The sequence below is a fragment of the Pseudorca crassidens genome, chromosome 2, assembly GCF_039906515.1.
Source record: "Pseudorca crassidens isolate mPseCra1 chromosome 2, mPseCra1.hap1, whole genome shotgun sequence".
Lineage (NCBI taxonomy): Eukaryota > Metazoa > Chordata > Mammalia > Artiodactyla > Delphinidae > Pseudorca > Pseudorca crassidens.
The window spans coordinates 38,283,636-38,305,880 of record NC_090297.1 but is presented as its reverse complement, the minus strand read 5'-3'; the positions used below and the strand labels follow the sequence as shown (position 1 = coordinate 38,305,880).

General features: G+C 52.9%; 2 protein-coding genes across 8 annotated transcripts in view; both read left to right on the top strand.

Annotated features, from left to right (window-relative positions):
- Nucleotides 1–13,200, top strand: part of MKNK1 (MAPK interacting serine/threonine kinase 1) — a 54,303-nt gene extending 41,103 nt beyond the window's left edge. For 5 of the 7 annotated variants that reach the window (XM_067726024.1, XM_067726023.1, XM_067726025.1 and 2 more), the window contains 6 exons: nucleotides 2,518–2,573; nucleotides 5,800–5,895; nucleotides 8,013–8,207; nucleotides 8,886–9,050; nucleotides 10,501–10,544; nucleotides 11,891–13,200. In XM_067726024.1, coding sequence (XP_067582125.1) covers nucleotides 2,518–2,573; nucleotides 5,800–5,895; nucleotides 8,013–8,207; nucleotides 8,886–9,050; nucleotides 10,501–10,544; nucleotides 11,891–12,167 — 833 coding nt within the window. In that variant the 3' untranslated portion in view covers nucleotides 12,168–13,200. Of the gene's footprint in view, nucleotides 1–2,517; nucleotides 2,574–5,799; nucleotides 5,896–8,012; nucleotides 8,208–8,885; nucleotides 9,051–10,500; nucleotides 10,545–10,734; nucleotides 10,908–11,890 lie in introns of all 7 variants that reach the window. The other 2 variants (XR_010940820.1, XM_067726028.1) reach the window with 2 other exon arrangements.
- A 5,732-nt stretch (nucleotides 13,201–18,932) lies between these two features.
- KNCN (kinocilin) lies at nucleotides 18,933–21,890 on the top strand. The gene is made up of 3 exons (XM_067712274.1): nucleotides 18,933–19,083; nucleotides 20,930–21,004; nucleotides 21,811–21,890. Exons 1-3 carry the CDS (start codon nucleotides 18,933–18,935, stop codon nucleotides 21,888–21,890), a joined length of 306 nt encoding a protein of 101 aa, XP_067568375.1.
- The last annotated feature ends 355 nt before the right edge of the window (nucleotides 21,891–22,245 follow it).

Genomic DNA, 22,245 nt, shown 5'->3' with positions numbered 1-22,245 from the left:
AAATATTTTTGCAAATTATATGTTTTTGCATTTCTTGAAATATGTTTGACTATTACATATGTTTTTAAAATTTGCCTAACAGCAGTGCCATGGCAAAAATGAATTCTGGCTTCACCTTTTTACCAGCTGTGTGCTCTCTCAGTAACAATGCCTACCTCCTAGAGCTATGGTGAGAATTAAGAGAGATAATAATGACATCATCAACAGTAGCTAATACTTACTTAGCCCTTGTTATGTGCCAGGCACTAGCCTGGGCCTTTTGTATATATTGATTCACTTACATAATTGTGTGTCTCTTGTGTATGTGTTGTATACTTATAACATATACATATATAGGTGGAGCATAGTGCCCGGCACATAGTAGTTCTTCAGTAACATTTCTTCCACCCTCCTCCCCCACAAGGCAGAAGGCATTTTTACTCCGCATACTGATTCCCTTAAAATTACACACTCTGCCTGGTGGGCGTGGGGGTGGAGCACATGCTCTGAGACTTAGTTCTGCTCCCTTCACTTCCATGGACGTTGGCCAGCCTCATTGGTTGTGAGCGCTCAGGTCCACTTGCAGGCATGCTGCTCCCGCATACCACTATGTGCCAGTGATACCGTGCAGGCTGGTGAGACCTGTGCCGGAGGGGAGGTTCACCAGTCCACCTCGCTTCCTCCCGTGGCTGAGGAGAGTGCTCCGTGCTGACGCTGCCCATGTTGGGGGCCTGACTTGCACATGGGATGAAAATTCCTAGAAGGGGGTGTCTGTACTTTGCACAGCATGATGAATAGCAGTAGTTCTGTTTCTGAAAGCTGGGATGCTTGTACGTAACACCTGCCTGACAGAGATTTACAACTGCTCCCCAAGCTGCCTCTGTAGATTGCAAAACTGGGTCACACTTTTTATAAGATCCATACCTTGGAGGGGGGTAAAGGCAGGTTTTTGTGTGTGTTTTTTTGTGTTTTTTTTTTTTTTTTTTACCAGAACGCACTACAGGGAACAGAGGCTGGTGGTGTCTTAGGAGTTCTGAAGTGCTAGTTAACATCTAGCTGGCCAGCTGCCCATGTGACTAGAAGTTGGAGGGGATGAAAAACGATTTGCAGCTGAACTTGGCTGTTTTCTAAATAACTTTATGCTGGAAAGATGAATTGGGCTAGAATGGGTCAGCCTGAAACAAGTTCCATATTTTAAATACTGGACATACTGCAGCTCAACCTCTGGGAAATGAACCGGAGCAGTTCGATGGCCGGTGTGCTCACCGAGGAGGCCCACTATTACGGCCTGGCTCTCAGTTCGCAGGCCAGGGGACAACGGGGCCATCGACACCTATTTGGAGAGTAAGGCTCCACGTGTGGTTCATGATCCTTTTGTGGGAGCATTTGCTGTAATGGAAAATATCTTTCACTTTTAACGCGGCGAGCTGCAGCCCAGCTCAATTTGTGCAGCCTGGACGTAGTCGCTCTGGGTTCTCATTCAATTAGGTGACTGATGAAGTTACTTAGGCTGCTGGAGCTCAGGTTCTTCTTCCCTAGTGAAGTGCCCCCTGCTGGGGATCTAGAGGGCTGCTGAGAAGTTGATCAGCAAGGGAGTTGTAGTGAAGCAGAGTCTGCTTTTCCCCATTATTCCACGAATCCTCTGCTGCTTCCCAGTACTTCCAAGCAGTAGCTATTTGGCTTTTGCTTGACTTTACAGCCCTCTATCTCTGCGCCGTACACTCTGCAGGAGGAAAAAGGAATGGGAGGTTTCTGTGTCCACCACTAGAACACCATGGCCATGAGTTGGTTCTTTGTCTCTGTCTTTGGTTAAAGGGGTTTGCCCCCAGGTGCCTTCTTGGCCAGTTCAGCAACGTTTAATGCCTCACAGGGTAGGCTGTAAATCCGCAGTCTTCTTCAAGGAGGTCTGACCAAAATACAGGAGAGGTTTCTCTTAAGAACAGCACCCTCGGGCCAAAGCTGTCCTTGCTGAGCTTCTGGCAGGACTGTCTTGGACATGCAGAGCAGGTGAGAAGGGAACCAGACAAGCTTTGGGAGACTTGTTAACTAATGCTTGATCCTCTGAACATTCAGGGAGTCCCACTGAAGGAATCATTTTTTTTTTTGAATCGGCCACACAAGAAGAAATGAGGTAGAGCAGTCCCAGCCCCCTGAGATGCTCTTAAACAAGGCACTAATTATTTCTTCATTGCTGTTCCAAGCATCGCTGTTTGCAGGGCTCTTTGCTGTGCTTCATATTAGGCTGCTTATTCTGGGTTGTCAGTGCGGTGCTGAGAGGTAGGCTGGCTGGGATTCATTTAGCCCTTCTTATCCCTGACTGACTTCTAAAGCTTTCGCTTCAAAAGAACTTGCAGAATCAACTGTGCTTTTGGTTTGCGTCTCTGGCTACTTCTGCCTCCTGCAGCTAGTTGATTTTTTAATGTACCATAATTGGGAATTAATTTGCGAACAACAGCATTTGGAAAAAATTAGTTGTGTGTGGAATGTTTGATACTCAAGTGCATATGTTAACCATTTCTTTGCTCTTTGTCATTTCAGGCATTGCTCACCGCGATCTGAAGCCAGAAAATATATTGTGTGAATCTCCAGAAAAGGTACTTAGGGCCTGATTTGGGATGTCACAGTTCATACTGACTCAGGGAAGCCACCCTTACTTTCAGTGTAAATCATTAGCAGCTCTCTCGGCTGCAGGTACCAAGTTGAACTGATTATTATAGGCACATGAGAATATTATACCTAACGTGTAGTGTTTCTACATCCCAAGTAGGGCTAATCCTTGGCCCTTCGGTGCTCTTTATCAGCAGATTGGCTTAAGCCTGAGTGTTTGTAAAATATATGAGACCTGCACAAAATGAATGTTTTCTAATCCAATGCACCTACCTTTAGAGCAGTAGATGTGAGTCAGACAGCACCTCCATCTTACATCAAGCAAATCTCTGCCTGTAAATGATGTTTATGTTATGGTATATATGCCTGCCGGTGTCCACCACTAGAAGTGATAATTAGGAAGCAAGTTCTTGAAAAGGGTTTCTGCTTCCATTTTTATTTCCAAAGATGCCCATTAAAAAGAAGACATTTATACTTGGTGTTGAACAAATGCAGCCTATTTTAATCTTTATCTTAATCTATTAGTAAATAGAAGTGTTTGCATCTTCATAGCATGTATGAATTTGACAAAGTCTTTGTTTGTTAGGAGGGACTTAGGCCCAGGTGGTTTTGATGGCCCACATTCCTAGCTGTGTGTGTATACATGTGCATATGCATGACACACGTGTCTTGGTCTGGATTAGGGGAGAACTCATAAATAAGGAGTGGCTGTGAGGGAACATGTGAGTCAGCCTGCTACTTACAATGCTTTTGTGGGGAGTAGAAATGTATTCGCTCAAATAAATCTTGTGACTTCCTGTCAGTGGCTCTGGCATAAAACTTTATAATTTATCATGATTATCATTATGGTTATTATTAATAATTATGTTTAACATTTCTTGAGCACTTAACATTGTACCAGGCACTCACACTTGTTTTATCTAGTATTCATAAAATCTCATGAGGTAGACACTATTATTATATCATTTCATGGGGGTAAGGAGACTGAAGCTTGGGTAGATTTAGAAACTTGCCCAAAGTCACTCAGCTGTTAAGTAGTAGAGATTAAAACTAAGGTAGTCTGACCCCAGACTCCACTGGTGCTCTGAACTACTCTGTCATAGTGCCTCTGGTTTATAGTGTACTTTCATGTCCTTTGTTTCATTTGATCTTCACGACACAGGTTTGTTGCCCCTTTTTATGGCTGACGTTAAAATTAAGAGAGACTGAGTGTAAAAAGACATTATCAAGAAAGTGAAAAAACAACCCATAGAATGGGAGAAAATATTTGCAAATCATATGTCTGATAAGGATTTAATATCCAAAATATATAAAGAACTTCTAAAACTCAATGTCAAAAAGACAATTTAAAAATGGGCAAAGGGCTTGAAAAGACATTTCTCCAAAGAAGGTATACAAATGGCCAGCAAGAACATGAAAAGGGGCTTCCCTGGTGGCGCAGTGGTTGAGAGTCCGCCTGCCGATGCAGGGGACGTGGGTTCATGCCCCGGTCTGGGAGGATCCCACATGCTGCGGAACGGCTGGGCCCATGAGCCATGGCCGCTGAGCCTGCGCGTCCAGAGCCTGTGCTCCACAGTGAGAGAGGCCACAACAGTGAGAGGCCCGCGTACCCCAAAAAAAAAAAAAAAAAAGAACATGAAAAGATGCTCAACATCCTTAGTCATCAGGGAAATGAAGATCAAAACCACAGTGAGATACCATGTCACACCTACTGGGATAGTTACAATACAGAAAATAGAAAATAAAAGGAGTTGATGAGGACGTGGGGAAATGGGGTCTCTTCCCCATCGCTGGTGGGAATATAAAACAGTTCAGCCACTGTGGAAGACAGTTTGGCAGCTCCTCAAAAAGCTAAGCATAGCATTACCATAGCACTCAGCAATTCCACACCTGTGTATATACCCAAAAGAGTTGAAGACAGAGACTTGAACATCAATGTTCATAGCAGCACTAGTCATAATAGCCAAAGCCGGAAACAGCCCAAGTGTCCATCAGCAGATGAATGGCTGAGCAAAATGTGGTATATCTATATAATGGAATACTGTTCAGCTGTAAAACAGAATGAAGTTCTGACGCGTGCTACCACATGGATGAACCTTGAAGCCAGTATGCTAAATGAAATAAAAGGACAAATTTTGTGTGATTCCACTTATGTGAAATATCTGGAATAGGCAAATTCATAGAGACGAAAAGTAGATTAAATGTTACTGGGGCTGGAGAGAGGGGAAATGGGGAGTTATTGCTTAATGGGTAGAGTTTCTGTTTGATGTGATGTGACAGTTTTGGAAACATACTGGTAGTGGTTGCCCAACAGCATGAATGTAATAATGCTACTGAATTGTACACTTGAAAATGGTTAAAATGGCATGTTTCTGTTATATATATTTTAACCACAGTGAAAAAGAGAAGCTAAGTGAAAAAGAAAAGAAGAAAGCTAGAATGTAAGGCAGAGAAAAGGGAGGGAGGAAAGAAAGAGAGGTGGGAGCTGCAGTAGGTAAATGGCAAATGGGGCCTAGCACTTTTGACTGGCTGCTGTGCTATTCCACCACGCAGGCCATTCTCATGCACTCACACAGCGCCTCCCACTTGACTCCAGAGATGACTCATGCTCTCTGCAGTCTCAGGTGCAGCATCTAGTCCCAGTGGACTGGGCTGCTATGTTGATGCTGCCTAGAGTGACCGACCATCCCAGTTTGCTCGGGCCTAAGGGATTTCCTGGAATGCAGGACTTCCGGTGCTTAAACCCAACAAAACCCCAAGTAAGCAAAGGCAGGTTGGTCACCCTAAGCCACCTGAGGTGGTCAAGGGTTTTATGCAAAACTCCTTTGCCCTGCAGTGAGTGAGCTACAAGGAGTCTTTCAGGAATACGTGCTAACTTCTCTAACTTCTGAGTTGCAACCTACATTGTTGGTGAGAGTTCCATAGGTTTGCTCCCTGTCTTATACGAAGTTCACAACCACAGTCTGACCCCGTGTAGTGCACACATTTTCTCCTAGTCGGGAAATAAGGAAAGAGCATGGAGAAGAGGACACCTTAGGACAAATCCTCAGGTGATTTCTAGTTCACTCAAGAAGAGGAAACATGACTGCCAGGTAAAGCTGGGCTTCAGCGTGGCAGCCACACTGTGGCAGTATATACCCACATAGACACGCGGTCTCCTCACGCCCCTTGGCTGCTCCTGTTTGTAACGTTGCTTCCTGCTTTCCGTTTCAGGTGTCTCCGGTGAAAATCTGTGACTTTGACTTGGGCAGTGGGGTGAAACTGAACAACTCCTGCACCCCCATAACCACACCAGAGCTGACCACTCCAGTATGTATGGCTGGGCACCTGTGCCCTCTCCTTCTGAGCTCCTGTCCCTAATGCTCTGGAGACCAGAACAGAGGGCTAAGGAAGGGAAACCAAGTGTATCTGCTGCTGCCTGAGTTGTTGTTTGGCCTCACTTCCTATCTTAACAACCACCCCCATCCCCCACCCCTCCCCTGCTTAGGTGCTAGTGGAACTGACATTAGAGCTTTCAGTTTGGGGTGGGTCCACTGCTAATGAGGAGACTAATTATATCCATAAGAACAGGCTGAGCCCTGACTCCTGACCCAGGTGCAGACAGACACTACTCTCAGGCCCACTCTTGCATATGAGCATGTGGACAGCTCCCATTCCCATGGCGGAGTCGGGGCATGTCCACCTTATGGTGAAGGTTAGGGAGCGTGGCCTCTGTGGCAAGAACTGAGAGGTCTTTGCACGTAAGGGCCTGGCTGAGTTATCCTGTTGCTTCTCTTACTTCCCATTTCCTGCCCAGATGGTGCTGCTGGGAGCTATTTCTTACTAAGACATCTCTTGTACATACTGGATATACTGTAATTATTATAATTCTTTTGAGATTTGCACACTTCAAAAGTGAGTTTTCCTTTTTTTGGCTGCATTGGGCCTTTGTTGCTGTGCGCAGGCTGTCTCAAGTTGCGACAAGCAGGGGGCTACTCTTCGTTGCAGCACGCGGGCTCAGTAGTTGCAGCACGCAGGCTCAGCAGTGGCGGCGCACGAGCTTAGTTGCTCTGCGGCATGTGGGATCTTCCCGGACCAGGGCTCAAACCCGTGTCCCCTGCATTGGCAGGCGGATTCTTAACCACTGCTCCACCACGGAAGTCCTTAATAATCTTTTTTTAAGACGTTTTAAAATATGCCCATGTCTCATTCTAAGCAACATTATTAGAGATGTCTCTGTATTAGCTTCTACTACACTGAACTACCTTATTCTCAAAGGCATTAACTCTGATTGCCAATAACAAAGAAAATGTCCTTTCTCCACTCACCATCTTCCCGTCAAATTAGTTGTGTATGTTGCGAGGCTGTGGGGAGGGTTGCCTCCTGGTGAGCCTGAAATAATGAAGAGGGAAGCAAAAAGAGTTTGTTTTGTTTTTATCAGCAGTCTTCTATGCAAGTATGGGAGGAAGGACTCCTGGATTCTTGACCTGGGTTTGCCACTGATGTGCTTGAACAAATCCCTGTCCCATTCTAGTCCTTGGTTTTCCCATCCATAAATGGGAGAAGTGAGGAGATCAGCTTTGTTCTAAGAGCTCTCCTAGCTTTGATGGTCTCTTAATTCTAGATTCTTATTCTTCCATGCTCAAAGCTAGCAGGGAAGCTTGGCAGGACTTCACTTTAAGAAATCCTTGCTGGGCTTCCCTGGTGGCGCAGTGGTTAAGAATCCACCTGCCGGTGCAGGGGACACAGGTTTGATCCCTGTTCCGGGAAGATCCCACTTGCCACAGAGCAACTAAGCCCGTGTGCCACAACTACTGAGCCTGCGCTCTAGAGCCCGTGAGCCACAACTACTGAAGCCCGCATGCCTAGAGCCCATGCTCCGCAAGAAGAGAAGCCACCGCAATGAGAAGCCCGCGCACCGCAACCAAGAGTAGCCCCCGCTCGCTGCAACTAGAGAAAGCCCGTGCGCAACAACAAAGACCCAACGCAGCCAAAAATAAATAAATAAATTTATAAAAAGAAAAAGAAAGAAAGAAATCCTTGCTTTATGGAATTGGATCTCTTCCCGAGAGCTGTGCTCCTGGTACGTTGAAGTATCTGCTCATTGAGTGACTGTTTACAGAGAGCCAGGGCAGGGAGAGATTCCTGGAGCTTCTTGACCAAGGGTCTCTGCCTACTGGAGAAGGACCTGAGAAGATAAGAAGGTGACCTGGAACTAACTGGTCCTGTGGATTGTGGGGAATGACAGGACTCAGTTTACAAATGTCCAGTGGCCCAGCTTTTCTAAGTGCCTGGGTGGCACCAGTCAAGCTCTCTGGCCAACTTTGTCGACAGTTTCTTACTCTGCAACTCCATCCTCTTGCTCAAGTCCCATTACGGTCCCCTCCCTGTGACTAAGCCTCTCTCTTCTCTGCCATTTCCCCATCTCCACCTCTGGCCCTGCCCAGTGTGGCTCTGCAGAATATATGGCCCCTGAGGTGGTAGAAGTCTTCACGGATAAGGCCACTTTTTACGACAAGCGCTGTGACCTGTGGAGCCTGGGTGTGGTCCTCTACATCATGCTGAGTGGCTACCCGCCCTTTGTGGGTCACTGCGGAGCCGACTGTGGCTGGGACCGGGGAGAGGTCTGCACAGTGTGCCAGGTGAGCACAGGGCCTGCTGGGAGGTCAGGTGGCTGGGGGAGGCCAAGCAGGACTGGGCTTGGTGATTGTGCCTGATCTGGAATGGGGTGTATCGTGCCCTTCCCTCTCAGTCCAAGAGCAGCCACCAGGTGAGATGGAGATCATCAGGCCCTCAGTCCAGAGAGGAGTTCAGGGGAGGATTGTTAGAGAATATCATTCCTGAGCTGAGTGAGTCTCAAAGGAGGAGTCTGGCCCCCTCCAGGAGGGGAAGAGAGGCAAGAAATGCAAGTAGAAGGAACAGCGCGAGCAAAGATAGGAGGTTTGAAACAGTGGTGTATGTTGAGGGAGGAAGAGGAAGGATAAGGATTCTGGTGGCGGGAGATGAGCCCGGTCATCTGGATGGAGGGCCCTGGATGAAAGGCCGAGGAATTGGGCATTGTTCTCTAGTTGACATTCCTCACTCATCACCCACCTGGCCCTCCAAGTAGCATTGCCATCTCACCCACCCAGGGCGTTCTGTGTGGTTGGATGATTTAGGGGAGGGTGGGGGTTGGGGAAGGGGCCCTAGTCTGGGAAATACCCAGGCCACTAGCCGCAGGTGCAGCTGAGGTCGACTGGACCCACATGATCAGACCATGACAGGCACACTCTGCCCATCCCCTGGCCAGTGTGGCCTCAGTAGGAATTTTCCTTACCTAGAACAAGCTGTTTGAGAGCATCCAGGAAGGCAAGTATGAGTTTCCTGACAAGGACTGGGCTCATATCTCCAACGAGGCCAAAGACCTCATCTCCAAGCTCCTGGTTCGAGACGTGAAACAGAGACTGAGTGCCGCCCAAGTTCTGCAGCACCCGTGGGTGCAGGGGGTGAGTGACTGGTTGGGGGGGTGGGGGCGTCCACCTCTTCAGGGCTGCAGCAAGGCATGAGGAAGCTCTCACATCCCCGTGGCTGATCTCAGCTGGAGGAAGCCGGATGGCAGCATCAACCCCTGTGCACGTAGAACTGAACTGACCCCTGGCCTAACCCCACACCGAGTGCCTTACAGATATCACTGACTGGGCTCTAACCTTGGCCACAGACTAAGCCCCAGGCAGCGCATGCCCCTCTGGAATGGAAAAGGCCTCTGGGAGATTGTCCATGTGCGTCCCACTATTGGCAGAGGCACCCAGCAGAGGGAGCAGCCTGGATGGTAGCACCATCCCCTTATACAGAAATTTCCTTAGCTGAGAGCGCGCAGAAACAAGGCCTTTCCACCCTGCTTGCTGTGCGGCTGCATTGGGGGCTCATAGGTTCCTCTTGTGCTGCTGGGGTCTGGCTGCAGCTTTCCTGAAAGGCAAAGGCTGGTGTTTTCCCCAAAGGAAAGCTCCAAGTCTTCACTAGAAAACATTTTTAACCATCCTCCTCAGTTAATCATGATACCAGACCTCTGTCCCTCCAAAGGGTCTGCCAAACCTCCTGTGATTTACTGTGTCTTCTTGGTCTGCCAGTCCCTAGCCAGCCTCAGGGGAAGGAAGCAAGTGTTGCCAGCCCCAGTTACAGGTGGGAACCCCATCCATGGGTCTCCAAGTGGCTGATTCCCAACCACCCAAGAGCTGCTGCAGCCACCCAAGTGTTGCACCACTGAGCACTTACCACATGCCAGACACTGGCAATAGTGGGAGGAGCGAGACCCAAGCTCTATCTTCATGTTCTGATGGGGAGAGGGAACCAAGGGAATAAATGATACGATAGTACGACAGAAGTGTTATCAAAAGTGTTCAGGGGCTTCCCTGGTGGCGCAGTGGTTGAGAGTCCGCCTGCCGATGCAGGGGACACAGGTTCGTGCCCCGGTCCGGGAAGATCCCACATGCCGCAGAGCGGCTGGGCCTGTGAGCCATGGCCACTGAGCCTGCGCATCTGGAGCCTGTGCTCCGCAATGGGAGAGGCCACAGCAGTGAGAGGCCCGCGTACCGCAAAAAAAAAAAAAAAAGTGTTCAGGGCACCAAAGGACAAGGACCCACCTCTGCTTGGGACAGGGGTTAGGGGGCAGCAAGGAAGGGGGACTGTCTCATGGGAGAAGTGACCCTGGAGCTGGGTCTCGGAGGGTGATTAGGACTTTGCCAGGTAAAGAGAGGGCTCTCCATGCAGAGGCAGCTGGGTTGGGGTCTGTACCTTGCTTTCTGTCTCCTTGGAAGGTCTGACCCTGCAGGCATGCATGGGCAAGTCCCTGTGCTGGGCCCGAGCCTCTAGTAACCTGCCCACTCCCCTGGCTTGGGTGGGGGCAGCTCTTGAAAGAGGGAGCAGCGCTTACCCACACATCTGTCCTTCCCGTTCTAGCAAGCTCCAGAAAGGGGACTCCCCACGCCGCAAGTCCTCCAGAGGTAAATGCTCCTGCTGCACTCCACGCCCTTGCTCATTTGGCTTTGACTTTCCCCTCACGCTCTCAGCCACACTGGGGCCCATCCCCCCGTGGGGGACGGGGAGTCCATCTCTAGGCTCAGGTATCCTCTTCGTGAATGGGCTCCTGGCCTCCCTCTCCTTGCTCCTCTTCCTTGTCTCCCTCTACACTAGGTCTGGCTCCCTCTCTTCTCTTCTTCCACCTGGATGGCTTCCCCTGCCCCAGCAGCTTTAAGATCCCGCCTTAGGCTGTTTGCAGGAGAAAAACCTGTTTTGTGGATCCACATGAACCCTAACTGGAAATCACTGTTTACAGCCCGAAGCAAGGTTTCCTTCTACTGCTGCGGGTTGGTGAAAGTAGCAGGAACCTGGGGCCTTGTAAGGCAGAGGGACCAAGTGTCATATACACTACTAGACAGACAATAATAGTGGCCACTGTATAGGAAATACTTAACCACCCGCCAGGGATCGTACTAAGGACTTTACATATATTGAATCTCATAAGCTTTACGACACATTTAAAAAAGGGGCGCTCCTATTGCCCCATTTTATAGATGAGAAAACTGAGGAATAGATAAATCAAGTTAACTTAAGGCTACACAGTAGCCTAGGGAGTGGGACTTTGAACGCAGATGTGTTTGACTCTAGTGCCTTTTAACACTAGATCATGTTCCCAGTGAGCACTCCCTCTTCCCCAAGGACCAGGGCTAAATAAAGCCTCATGGGAATCCCTCTGGGAACCAACCTCCTGGCCAGTTTCCGGGAGTTAAACAGGGAGGTATTACACCTTTATAGTCACAGTTCATTTGAGCCCAGCTTGGGCTCCTCCCTGATTCTTTAGAGCTGCATCCAGATGCCTTGAGCCTCCAAACCTTAGATCCACCTTAGAAAACTGATTCAGCAAACCCAGAGTGCCCGTTACATGCTAGCCCTGAGCTGGGTTCTAGGGACACAGACGTAAAGGCACAGCCCCTGCTCTTGGAGCCCCATGTCCTGACGGGGGAGAGGGATGTACGTGGGTGAGTTTCAAGTGCGTGACCCTTCCTCTGGTAGAGCGTGTGCGGGGCTCAGAAGAGGGGGCTCTGGATGGAAGGCGGCATTTGTCCCAACTCTTAAGTCCAGAGACTGTCCTTGAGGCTCAAAGCCTTTCCAGCCCCAGTGAAGTCAGATTCCAAACCCATGCAAGAACTTCAGAGAGCAACCTGTGCCAGCTCAGAAAAATCCAGTGGGAGCATAGAACCGCAGCAACTGGTGCGGGTGTCGAGGAGCTAGCTGGCGGACCCCACTGAGCCCTGCCTCCCTCTCTTCTCTGCTCCCCCCATCCCTGCAGAAATAGCAGCACAATGGACCTGACGCTCTTTGCGGCTGAGGCCATCGCCCTTAACCGCCAGCTGTCTCAGCACGAGGAGAATGAACTGGCGAAGGAGTCGGAGGCGCTGGCCGAGGGCCTCTGCTCCGTGAAGCTTTCCCCTCCCTCCAAGTCACGCCTGGCCCGCCGGAGGGCGCTGACCCAGGCAGGCCGCAGTGGAGACACGCAACCGAGCCCGACACCCACAGAGCTCTGTCCCACTCCGGGCCCCAGGCCTGGCCCCTCTGGAAACCTGTGAGGGGCCTGCTCTGCGGCTCCATCCAGGCCTTTTCATCCACAAAGGCTCTCGTCCTCCTTTCCCCAGAGTCCTCAAGGAAAAAGCTTTTTCCTAAGGGGTTGTCTTTGAAAGGGAAAACTATCACTTGTCACTTTGCATAATTGCCTGCAGCAGGGACATCTCTTTACTGGGCTCCTGCCCACCTGCTCACCCGCCTGCGGATCGAGGATCCAGCCCAGCCCGCTCTCACCGGCTGGGGCTGTGGCCTTCAGGGAGCCAGCCTTGAGAAGCGTCAGTTGACAGAGGCTCTTCCCTCTCCCTGCACTGTCACCCCCCTCTGGCGGTCCTTCCACCTTCCTCTGTCCTCCGGACGTCCTCCCCCGTGGCTGAGGGAAGCCATCCCCTCGATTCAGGGAAGGGCAGGGAGCCTTCTGCATTCAGGAAGCCAGATCCGTCTTCCAGTCGATAGCTCAGAGAAGCACATAATCTTTCTTTGCCATGACCAAAATGTGTCCGTCATTTATCATCCTCTGCCTTGTTTGGGATTGCTGCTGAAGTCAGTATTATTTCGTGTTTTACAATATTTGGCATTTTTTCTAACCGTGCTCTTCCGACAAAGATGAGACTTTAAACTCCCACTGTGAGCCCGTGGACTTTCCAGAGCTCTTAGGGTTCATTCTTCTCTCCTGAATTTCCATGCATTTGGGAGGTTTTAATGAGCTATTTCCTATTACTCTAACTGGTTTTAAGCTGTTCAGATGATGAGTGACTTAGAGACCAGTGTGTCTGCTGCTACCTTCCTCGAGCCTGGTGTGGAGGGCAGCGCAGGTCTGGGGCACTGAGGAGCTCTGTGCCTGAGGTGGAGCCAGTCCGGAGCCTGCCCAGCCACCCTGGTCTGAGCCGTGTGGTGCCTTCTGCTGGGGAGCTGATAGCTGAGCATCAGCGGAGCTGCTTAGTTATCTAAGAAAATCGATTTGCATATGTCAGATGTTTTTGCAACACAAGGATGCTATTATGCATTGTGCTTATTTTAATAAAACTGTTTTAAATTCTAGTGCCTTCCTGGTGGTCCTTTCTTCACCTGCAACCCTGAGGAGGAGACAGGCCTTCTAGAGAGGGGCTGGGTCCTGCCAAGGGGGGGGTGCCCGTTGTCAAGACCTCTAAATATAGCACAAGGTGAAGGAGAGATCATTGCTTCTCTTTTTTCAGTAAGGAAATGAAATTCATCAAACATTTGTCAATCTCCTTTTCTGTGCCAGGACCCAGAGATAAGTGGGAAACAGCCTCTGCCTTTTAGGATCTCCCTATCCAGTGGAAGAGGCCGTGTCAGCAACCATCACACAGGCTGGCTTCAAAAAGCACTTTAACAGGCGTGCCCTGTACCCAGCCCAGCCCACCCACCCAAGTGGAGCAGAGTCCCGTCTGTCTGAAGCAGCACTAAGCCTTTCTTGAGGCTCCATCGTGTGCCTGGGACTGTGCTTGTCCTGCCAGAGTTAGTAACAAAGAAAAATGGCGCCTCGATCCACAGTCCTCACGTTCTTCAAGCAGAAGGCTTCTGTGCGCATTGCCTTAGTAATCCTCAGAACCAGACTCAGAGGACTGTATGGGGAGGGCCTTTAGAAATTCCCAAGGAGGTGGCAGAGGGAGGTCTGAGTGTCAGGGCAGAAGACTGGGCACTGCTGCCAGCTTTGCTCCCTGGGGGAGCAGAGAGCCGAGGTGGGGTGCGGGGCTCTTCCCTGTGGGGACAGGTCATGGGCCAGGCTGCCAGGTGTTCTGCACCGTGAATCCTCCATGTCAACGAGGACATACTTTTTGTTGATGGTCCTTCCTTTGCAGGAACCCGTACCATCCTCACGTCCCCTCTTCATCTACCCGGTGTGGGATGGGCTGGATAAATTGGCCTGCAGAATCTGAGCCTTTTGACCCAGTCTCCTTGTCCCTGGAGACTGGGAAGCAGGGTGTGACTTTTGTCTCTGGACTCCAGCCCCACCCTGGTCAATCCTCCAGGTTGGTCCAGCAGGGATGTGACTTACAGGAGCTTCCTGGACCGAGTATTCCACCCATCCCACTCCCCAGGTCCACCTGGCAAGGCCTCTCTCATCCACAGCTCTGCTTAAATGCTACTGTGCCTACTTCGGTTTTGCTGGCGTCATTGTGCGCTTACTAAGTAACAAGTGCTTTCTGAGAAGCTCACAGGCATTACCTCATTTAATTCTCAGAGCAGTTATATGAGGTAAGGTGCTATTTACCCCACTTAACATGAAGAGCCAAGCGGAAAAAGGAAAAAAATAGCTTGCCCACAGCTGTAGAGCTAGGAAGGTAGAACTGGAATTCTTCCCAGAGACCTGATACCCAGAGCTGTGCTACCTGGGTTCAAATCCCAGCTCTTCCACTCACTGGCCTTGGGCCCTGGGCAAGTTACACAATCTCTGAGGGTCTCAGTTTCTTAAACCAAAAATGGGGGAGGCGAGTGCTTACCTCGTGGTGCTACTGTGAAAGTTACAAATTAATAAATGTAAAGTGTTTAGAGCAGTTCCAAGCACACATAGTAAGTGCTCAATAAATATTACAGTAGCCGTGATGGTTGTAGTTACTTTTATTGTTGTCTCCTGGGGCATAATTGCTCAACTGGGCCCCAGTGATGGAGATGAGGAAACCTTCTTCTTGGCTTGTGTGGGTGGAGATGTGTCTGGCCTTTCCACACAGGGCTGGCCTCTGGCCCTTTGTGGGATCCTCCTGCTGGCAGGCTGCTCTGTCCCTCTTGGTGGGGGTCCCTGTCCCCACGGGGCAGCTGTTATGCCACGGGAAGAGCCAGGTTGGGGGCTGGAGCCCTGGATCCTAGTCTTTCCTTTACCACACTGTTCACTAGGTGACCTTGGGAAGTCCCTTGCTCTTTCTGGGGACCAGGCCATGTGCCTGGCTCTGCTGGGCAGAGGCAGACATGCTGAGGGAGGCCCTGGGGCCTGGAACTGTGGCAGCCAGAGCCCCAGCTCTAGGGCTCACGTGCGGGCTGCCCTTAGGAGAGGGCTGGAGTGTCCTGGACCTCAGGCTTCTTGCCTCAAATCCAGTCTCGGCAGGCCTCGACCCCAGCCCATCCTGATTCAAATGGACCCTGAGGACTCCTGTCTGAGCTCCGTCTGGGGGCTCAGGTACAGGGAGGGAGTCTTTCTCCCTCCAAGTGTCCACCTGCCTGAGCTCTGAGGTCCCCTCCTCCCTTCTGGCTGACTGCCCCTCTCCAGATCCAGCTTGGTGAACAGCAGTGCCCTAGTCCCATGCCAACTGCTCCAGCTGCTGAGGTCTGAGGGGAGCAGCGAGAAGCAAGGTCCCCCCACGGCTGGCACTCTTGTTGCCATGGTAGCAGTTGCCTTGGAAGCCACTTCCCTGACTTCAGCTTCCAAACAGTCCAGGAAAGCTGCCTGTCCCCCAGGGGATCGGTGAATTAATCAAGTTCTTTTCCAGGGTCCTCACCCCTCAAGGAAAATAAACAGAACTAAACCAAGCTGAGGCCTTTTCACCCACTCTTTCTCCCCACCCCCATGCCACCCTTGGACTTGGTGCTTCCAGGAAGGAAAGAGCATAGGCAGGCACCCTCCAGCCCTGGCTTCCCTGTCAGACAAAGAGATTTTGTGACAGAGTTCAGCAGTGACTCACGGCCTAGCCACACTCTGGATCCGGGGGCCTGGAGGACCGAGGCTTCAGCTAGGAGGGCTCTGAGCTTGGGGATGGGGAAGTGTGGGGTGGTCAGGCTCTAGAGCCTTGGGCTCCCATCTCATCCACCTGTGCCAGTAAGCTCATCACCCAAGGGCAAGCATGCACTTTCTTTCTCAGAGCTGGTACGGCCAGTATTGAGGAAAGAATTGGCAAGTCTCCCTCTCTACATTTGTAATCAACAGAGGAGCAGGCGTCACAAGTTTCCAGTAGCCTTTAGCGACACTCCTGTCATGCGGGAACGACGCAGGCCTCGACTGATTCTTCTGAACACCATGTCTCCCTCTAATGATGGGGTTGCCAATTCCTCCCACCTCAAATAAGATAATTTAGAGATGTGCTAGCGTACTTCCCAGCTGAGCGGGGAATCTGGACGTTGGGTTCCATCATGGACTCAAGCCGTCCTTCCACCTCCCCATGTCTCGGTTTCCCCATCTGTTCTGGAAAGGAGCTGGGAGGTTCTGTGATCTTGTAACTGATAGTGGCTTAATGTGTCTCTCCTCCATATGCTCTGCTCTGCCTCTGTGCCCTGAGGGATTTACAGTGTCAAAGGAAAACTCTAATTTAGAATTTGTCTCCAGTTTTTAGAGGTCAGGGTGTTCTGGAATCTGAAACTCACAATGCACAGGCATCCTTGACTCTGGCCCCTGCCATCCCCATCCCCATTCACCAGATGAGCAAAGTGAGTCCCACAGTGCAAGGTTCCCACCTCGGAGATGTGGCCGGGGAGCCTCTGTCTTGCTGATGGTATGGGAGCGTCGCCCTCAGACTGACACCAGGAGAGGAGCCGGCACAGGCCCTGCCCGGCCAGAGTTATGCAAACACTTAATAGGGGCGGGGGGGGGCGGGCATTGTGGAGGGTGTTCAGGTTCCCAAAGCTTCATGTCTCAGGAACACGTTTTCATGGACAACTATTTTGATGGCTCCTTCTAAAACTAGTCAGTGGGGGATAAATTGTGTGACAGAGACATGGGTTGTCATTTGATGCCTAATTAGAGGAATAATCAGACCTCATCCTGGCGAGAGACACAGGGGATGTTGGCAGCAGCAGCTGTGGCTGGGATGCCCACCTCCAGGGCCTTCCTCGTATGGGTGCCGGGAACATGGCCCTGGGGCCCATCGGTGCTCTGCGGTCACCCCTCCTCTCTTCAAACCTTTGAGTTCACACGTGTCCCCGCCCAGGCCTCACTCCAGCTTCCTGACAGGGCCTTCCCTCAGTTGAAGCTCAGTCAGATGACCCTGGCCTTCCCAGGCCCCTACCCCCACCCAGGAAAGCCTCCTGTTAGAGACAGAAGTCCCATGGTGCCCGTGGCCCTCCTCTCTGCCGACCTGAGGTGGTCGTACAGGTCCAAGCCCTCCCCGAGCTCTGTCCTTGTGTCCAGAAGCCCAGCCCGGGTGCCCACTGGCCACTCAGTGGTGCTCACGCCCTGAACCTGCCCTCAGGGGCTCACCGTCTACAGAGGAGACAGGTGGCAGGCATTTCAGTGTGGGGATGCAGCCACTCAGGAGCCCTCAGGAATGGCTCTGCAGGGTCCTGCAGGATGAGGGTTCTCCAGATGGCAGAGGCCAGGTACACACTAGCAGAAGGGCCGCAGAGGAGGGGGGGGGCCGGGGGCAGGAAGAGCTGTGGAGGCAGGTGGAGGCCAGAGGCCTTGGGCCTGGCTGCATCGGACGGCAGACATGGAGCGGAGAGACAGGAGATCCAAAGAGAGGCCAGTGGGGCTGGTGATGGGACCCTGGGAACTGTGCTGTTTCATTAACGGCCAGAGAATGCAATTAGCGATGAGGGCTGGCACTGGGGTGCGGGCCCGGGCTGGGCTGGGTTACCGCTGCCCGGCCTTGACTTGGTGGCTTCTGCAAGTAGGTCAGACAGGCTGGGCAGAGCTCAGCCCAGAGGTCAGGAGGCGCCAGCCTTGTCCCCGTCTCCTGACCCCGACTGCTGACACCCAGCCCCTGCCAGTTCCTCTTCCCAACCCTAGCCCCCTAGCTTGCATGTGTTTCCTCCCACCCCTGCACCCACCACTGTTCTTCCCTGTCAGCCCCCCCACCCAGGATCCCAGGGCAGATGGAAGGGCTCACCTTCTCAGCCCACTGGCAACTGAAAGGAAGCCTACCTGAGGAGGAGAGGGTCGCCTGAGATCGTCCTCATACTAGGACCTCTCAGCCCTGCCTGGGGGCCCAGAGGTTGATGGGAGGGGGGAGGGGGGAGAGGCGGGGTTAGCGAGGGGACTTGGCAGGACCCTCTTCCCCTCCTCCTCCTGTCCCCGTCGCTGTTCCTGTCTCCTGAGCCTCGTCCAGGTCTCCTTCCATGCCTCTGTCTCTGAGTCCCCAAGCAGAGGCCCCCAGGTGTACCTCCAACCAAAGGGACAGCAGAGTGGGTCCTGAGCATGTGGCCAAGGAGTCTCCTCACGTCTCTGGCTGCCGAGCCGCACGTGAAGCCGCCCGCTCATCCTGCCCCATCCAGGACCAACAGTGGAACCTGGGCTGACTGCCCTAGTGGGCCTGTGGGCAGCAGCTCACATTGCAACCTCATAAATAACTCAGCACCTCCTGCTGCCTGCATCTCTGAGGAAGCCACGTCCTCTGGACCAGCCCCGCCTCCCACCTCCATTGCTTTAAACTTTAATAGGCTGAGGCTCAGTGGCAGCTGAGCAGGCTCCAGGGAGCTGGGGCAGGAGGTCCTGGGCAGGGGAGGTCCTGGGCAGGGGAGCTCGGGCTGAGCTCTCCCGAGAGGAGGCTGACAGGGGAGGAGCCCGTGGGGCAGTCCCAGCTCTCCAGAACTCTGACAACCAAGGCAGGATGTGAGCAGGCAGAAGTTCCAAGAGTGGCTTCCAGCTTCAGGGGTCTTTAGGGGAGGAAGAGTAAGCTGGGGCGACCTGGGAGAGATCCTAGCTAAGACTATTGTCGGATAGGGTTGCAGATAAAGCCAAGGGTTACCATCCCAGAATCTTACTGCCCAGAAACTCCCTCCCTAAAGGTGGAACTCCAGCAAGGAGACATCCAAGAGGACTGAGACCTCCAGGGCTCTTCAGGGGAAAAGGCTCCGCTGGCTGGAGACTGTGCCCCGGGTGGGCCTGCATGGACATCCCCATCAGCAGCAGAGACTTCCGCTGCCTGCAGCTGGCCTGCGTGGCCCTCGGCCTGGTGGCCGGCAGCATCATCATTGGTGTCTCCGTGTCCAAAGCTGCAGCTGCCGTGGGTGGAATCTTTATTGGTGCCGCTGCTGTGGGTGAGCAGGTGCTGGGCTCGGAGAGGGAGCCGGGGCCATGGTCAGGTGAATGAGAAATGGAGGGAAGAGCTCGGTCATCAGGAATTTCGTTGGGGAGGATGGAAGCAAGAGGTGTGAGCAAGGCAGCCATGGTGGGGGGGCGGGTACGGGGAGGGAGAGGGAGATTGGGGTGAGATTCCCGCAGCGCACTGCAGGGGTCAGCAGGTGTGGAGGAGGCGCTGGCGACCACTCCTCTTGGGCTACTCCAGCTCCGGCTCCCAGTCCCAAGCCCTGGGCTCTTGGGTTAGTGTTGGGACTCATAAGCCTGCTGGGGCTGAGTTGATGGGGGGCAGGTGGAAGAGAACAGAGTTCTCTGTGGGACCCTCCTTGAGCCAGGACAGGATCTAGCTCAGAGAGAAGGCTTCCTTTTCTTTCCCCAAATGTCGCAGCAGCAGATCTGTCTGTCCAGGCATCTATCCGTCTATCTGGGCCAGTCCCACTCACCTCCCCACAGTGGTGTTGGGTACCATCCCTCGCCCCACTCCGCCGCCCTGGGCCACAAGCAGAAGCAGAAGCACGAGGCTGGTGGGCTCTGGGCATCTGGACCTGTGAACTCAGGCCAAGGGCCACAGACCCTTGGGAGTGGGCAGAGCAGGACCTGCTCTTCTGCTACCCCCTCCCCAGGTCTGGGTGAAAAGGAGCACACTGAGGAGCACCCCCAGTCCTGCCCTGGGGGCCCTAGGGGAGGGTGGGACATCAGAGAGTTGGGGAGTGTCAATGGGCCCATTTCCAGCCAGCTGGGAAGGAAGAAAGCCAACCTGCTCATCACCTGGGCGGTGTGGAGCCAGGAGCCTGGGCCTTCACAGCCTGTAGCCCCTTCCGCAGAAGGCACTGCTCCCCAACCCCTCCTGGGGCCGGGTATTGGGGAACCCCCCACGCACACACTCACAGGCTGCATTTACACACCCACAGTCCCAACCCTGCCACTGGGGTTCCTCCCATGCTCACCCATAATCCACCCCCAGGCTCACAGCCCACAGCTTCATGCAGCTCAGACTAAACAGGCTCCCTCCCCATCACGGAACCCCTCTGTGTCTCTCTTCTCAGGGCTCCTCATCTTGGCCTACCCCTTCCTGAAGGCTCGGTTCAACCTGGACCGCATCCTGCCTACGATAGGTGAGTCCTCTCCCCGGCCCCCAGCAGAGGACCGGGTGAGACGCTTTGTTTTTAAGTCTGTGGCCCACTCTGCAGTGGAGCCGAGCCCACGTGTGTCGCTGGTACTGGCTGTGTGTGAGACCTTAGGACCCTTGTACAGCTCCCCTCCTCTTCTCAGCTCCCCACAAATGCGCTCCCATCTCCATCAATCCTGTGGGGCTATGTATCCCTGGGTCTCCCCGGGACCTCCACCTCCTTAAAAATCTGCCACCTTGGGCTTCCCTGGTGGCACAGTGGTTGAGAGTCCGCCTGCCGATGCAGGGGACACGGGTTCGTGCCCCAGTCCAGGAAGATTCCACATGCCGTGGAGCGGCTGGGTCCGTGAGCCATGGCCGCTGAGCCTGCGCGTCCAGAGCCTGTGCTCCGCAATGGGAGAGGCCACAACAGTGAGAGGCCCATGTACCGCAAAAAAATAATAGTAATAAAATAAAATAAAAATCTGCCACCTTCTCCTTCCAGGGCCCATTTCTTCCACCTTCACTCCTCTCCCCAGATCAGCTCAGATCACGTGGGAGACGTAAAGGGATGTAGTGGAGCAAAGACAGCAGCAGGGATGGAGAGTAGATAACAGGAAGGCCTTCCCTTCCCAAAGCTGGACTTGATTTGAGAATGGCTTGGTAACCAGGGGGCTTGGGGTGGTCTCATCCTATAGGGAGCCTAAGAATCCACCCCCAGCCAGGGCCAGACCACGGGGAAGGAAGATCCAGCGCCAATGGTAATAAAGAAGGTAAGTTCTAGAAATCCCAGAGGCCATCTGCCATCTTCCCCCTCTGGGTGCACAGCTCTGTGGGGCCCCAGAGAAACCTTGAGGGAAGTGCAGAGGGGACTTCTCCGATCACAGGGAGGCAGCAGCGTTGGGTATTTCTTCCATGAGCTTAGTCAGAACCCTTCTTGCTCCCAGCTGAGCTCAGCTGCTCTGGTCCCCAGGGTTTCTCTGTCAGGCCCAGCATGACACCGCACTGCCCCCTTCCCTGCCCTAGGCCCCATGCCCGCTTATTTTCTCACTCTCCTCTTCCACTGTGGAATCCAGCTCTCAGAGCGGGTACCTGAAACTGGGCATCTCCCTCCTCCCTCATCCCCACACACTGGAGGATGCCAGAGCAAGAGTTTCTCAAAGATGCCTCCATCCTGTGTCTGCTGCCAGTAGAAGTGCCTATTCCAGACACCCTGCCCAGCACTTTCCATGTGTTAATTGGTTTCATTCTCAGAACAGGCAGGTGCTATAATTATGTTAATTTGTTTCATTCTCAGAACAGGCAGGTGCTATAATTAGCCCCACTTTATATATGGGGCAACTGAGGCACAGGGCGATTACCTGAGGCAGCCGGGAAGTGGTGCAGCCAGAAACCAGGCCTTCAGCCCCGAGTCCTGCCTCTAACACCCACACCATGCTGCTGTCCTCCAAAAGGGCCATTCTGACCATCCACGCCTCCCTCCCTCCCCATTCTAGCCCGCTCTGACCCCGGGTCCCTCTGGGTGGCTCTGACCCGGGACCTGTCTACTCAGCAAGCCCTGTCCTGGTCTCTCCCGCAGGAGCCCGCAGCAGCCTGTCCACCGTGAGCAGAACCCTGGAGAAGCTGAAGCCAGGGGGAAGGGGGGCTGGGGAGGGCTGAGGCAGGGGCTGACGGGCTGCCCCCTGCCCTGCCCTCTCTTCCCACCCGCTACCCCAATCTCAGAGCCTGCCCGGGTCCAAATCAGAGATGAACCAGGTCCTGGAGATGCCAGACCTGCTTTCACCAAGGCCATTGGAAATGGATTCCCTGTAGTGGGGTGGGGCCTGGACCACGGTGTCTCTGGTTTCAGGCTCTTGACCTGGATTTTCTCTCTGAACTGCAGCTTGGCTTTCTTCCCTTTTTGATCTACTGTCTGGATCCTCTGGAATTTGGGGCCCAGTGATACCCCAGTCTCTTGCTCCAGCCTGGCCAGGGAAGTGAACCGCAGGCTCACAGGAACCACACCGGGTCTGGG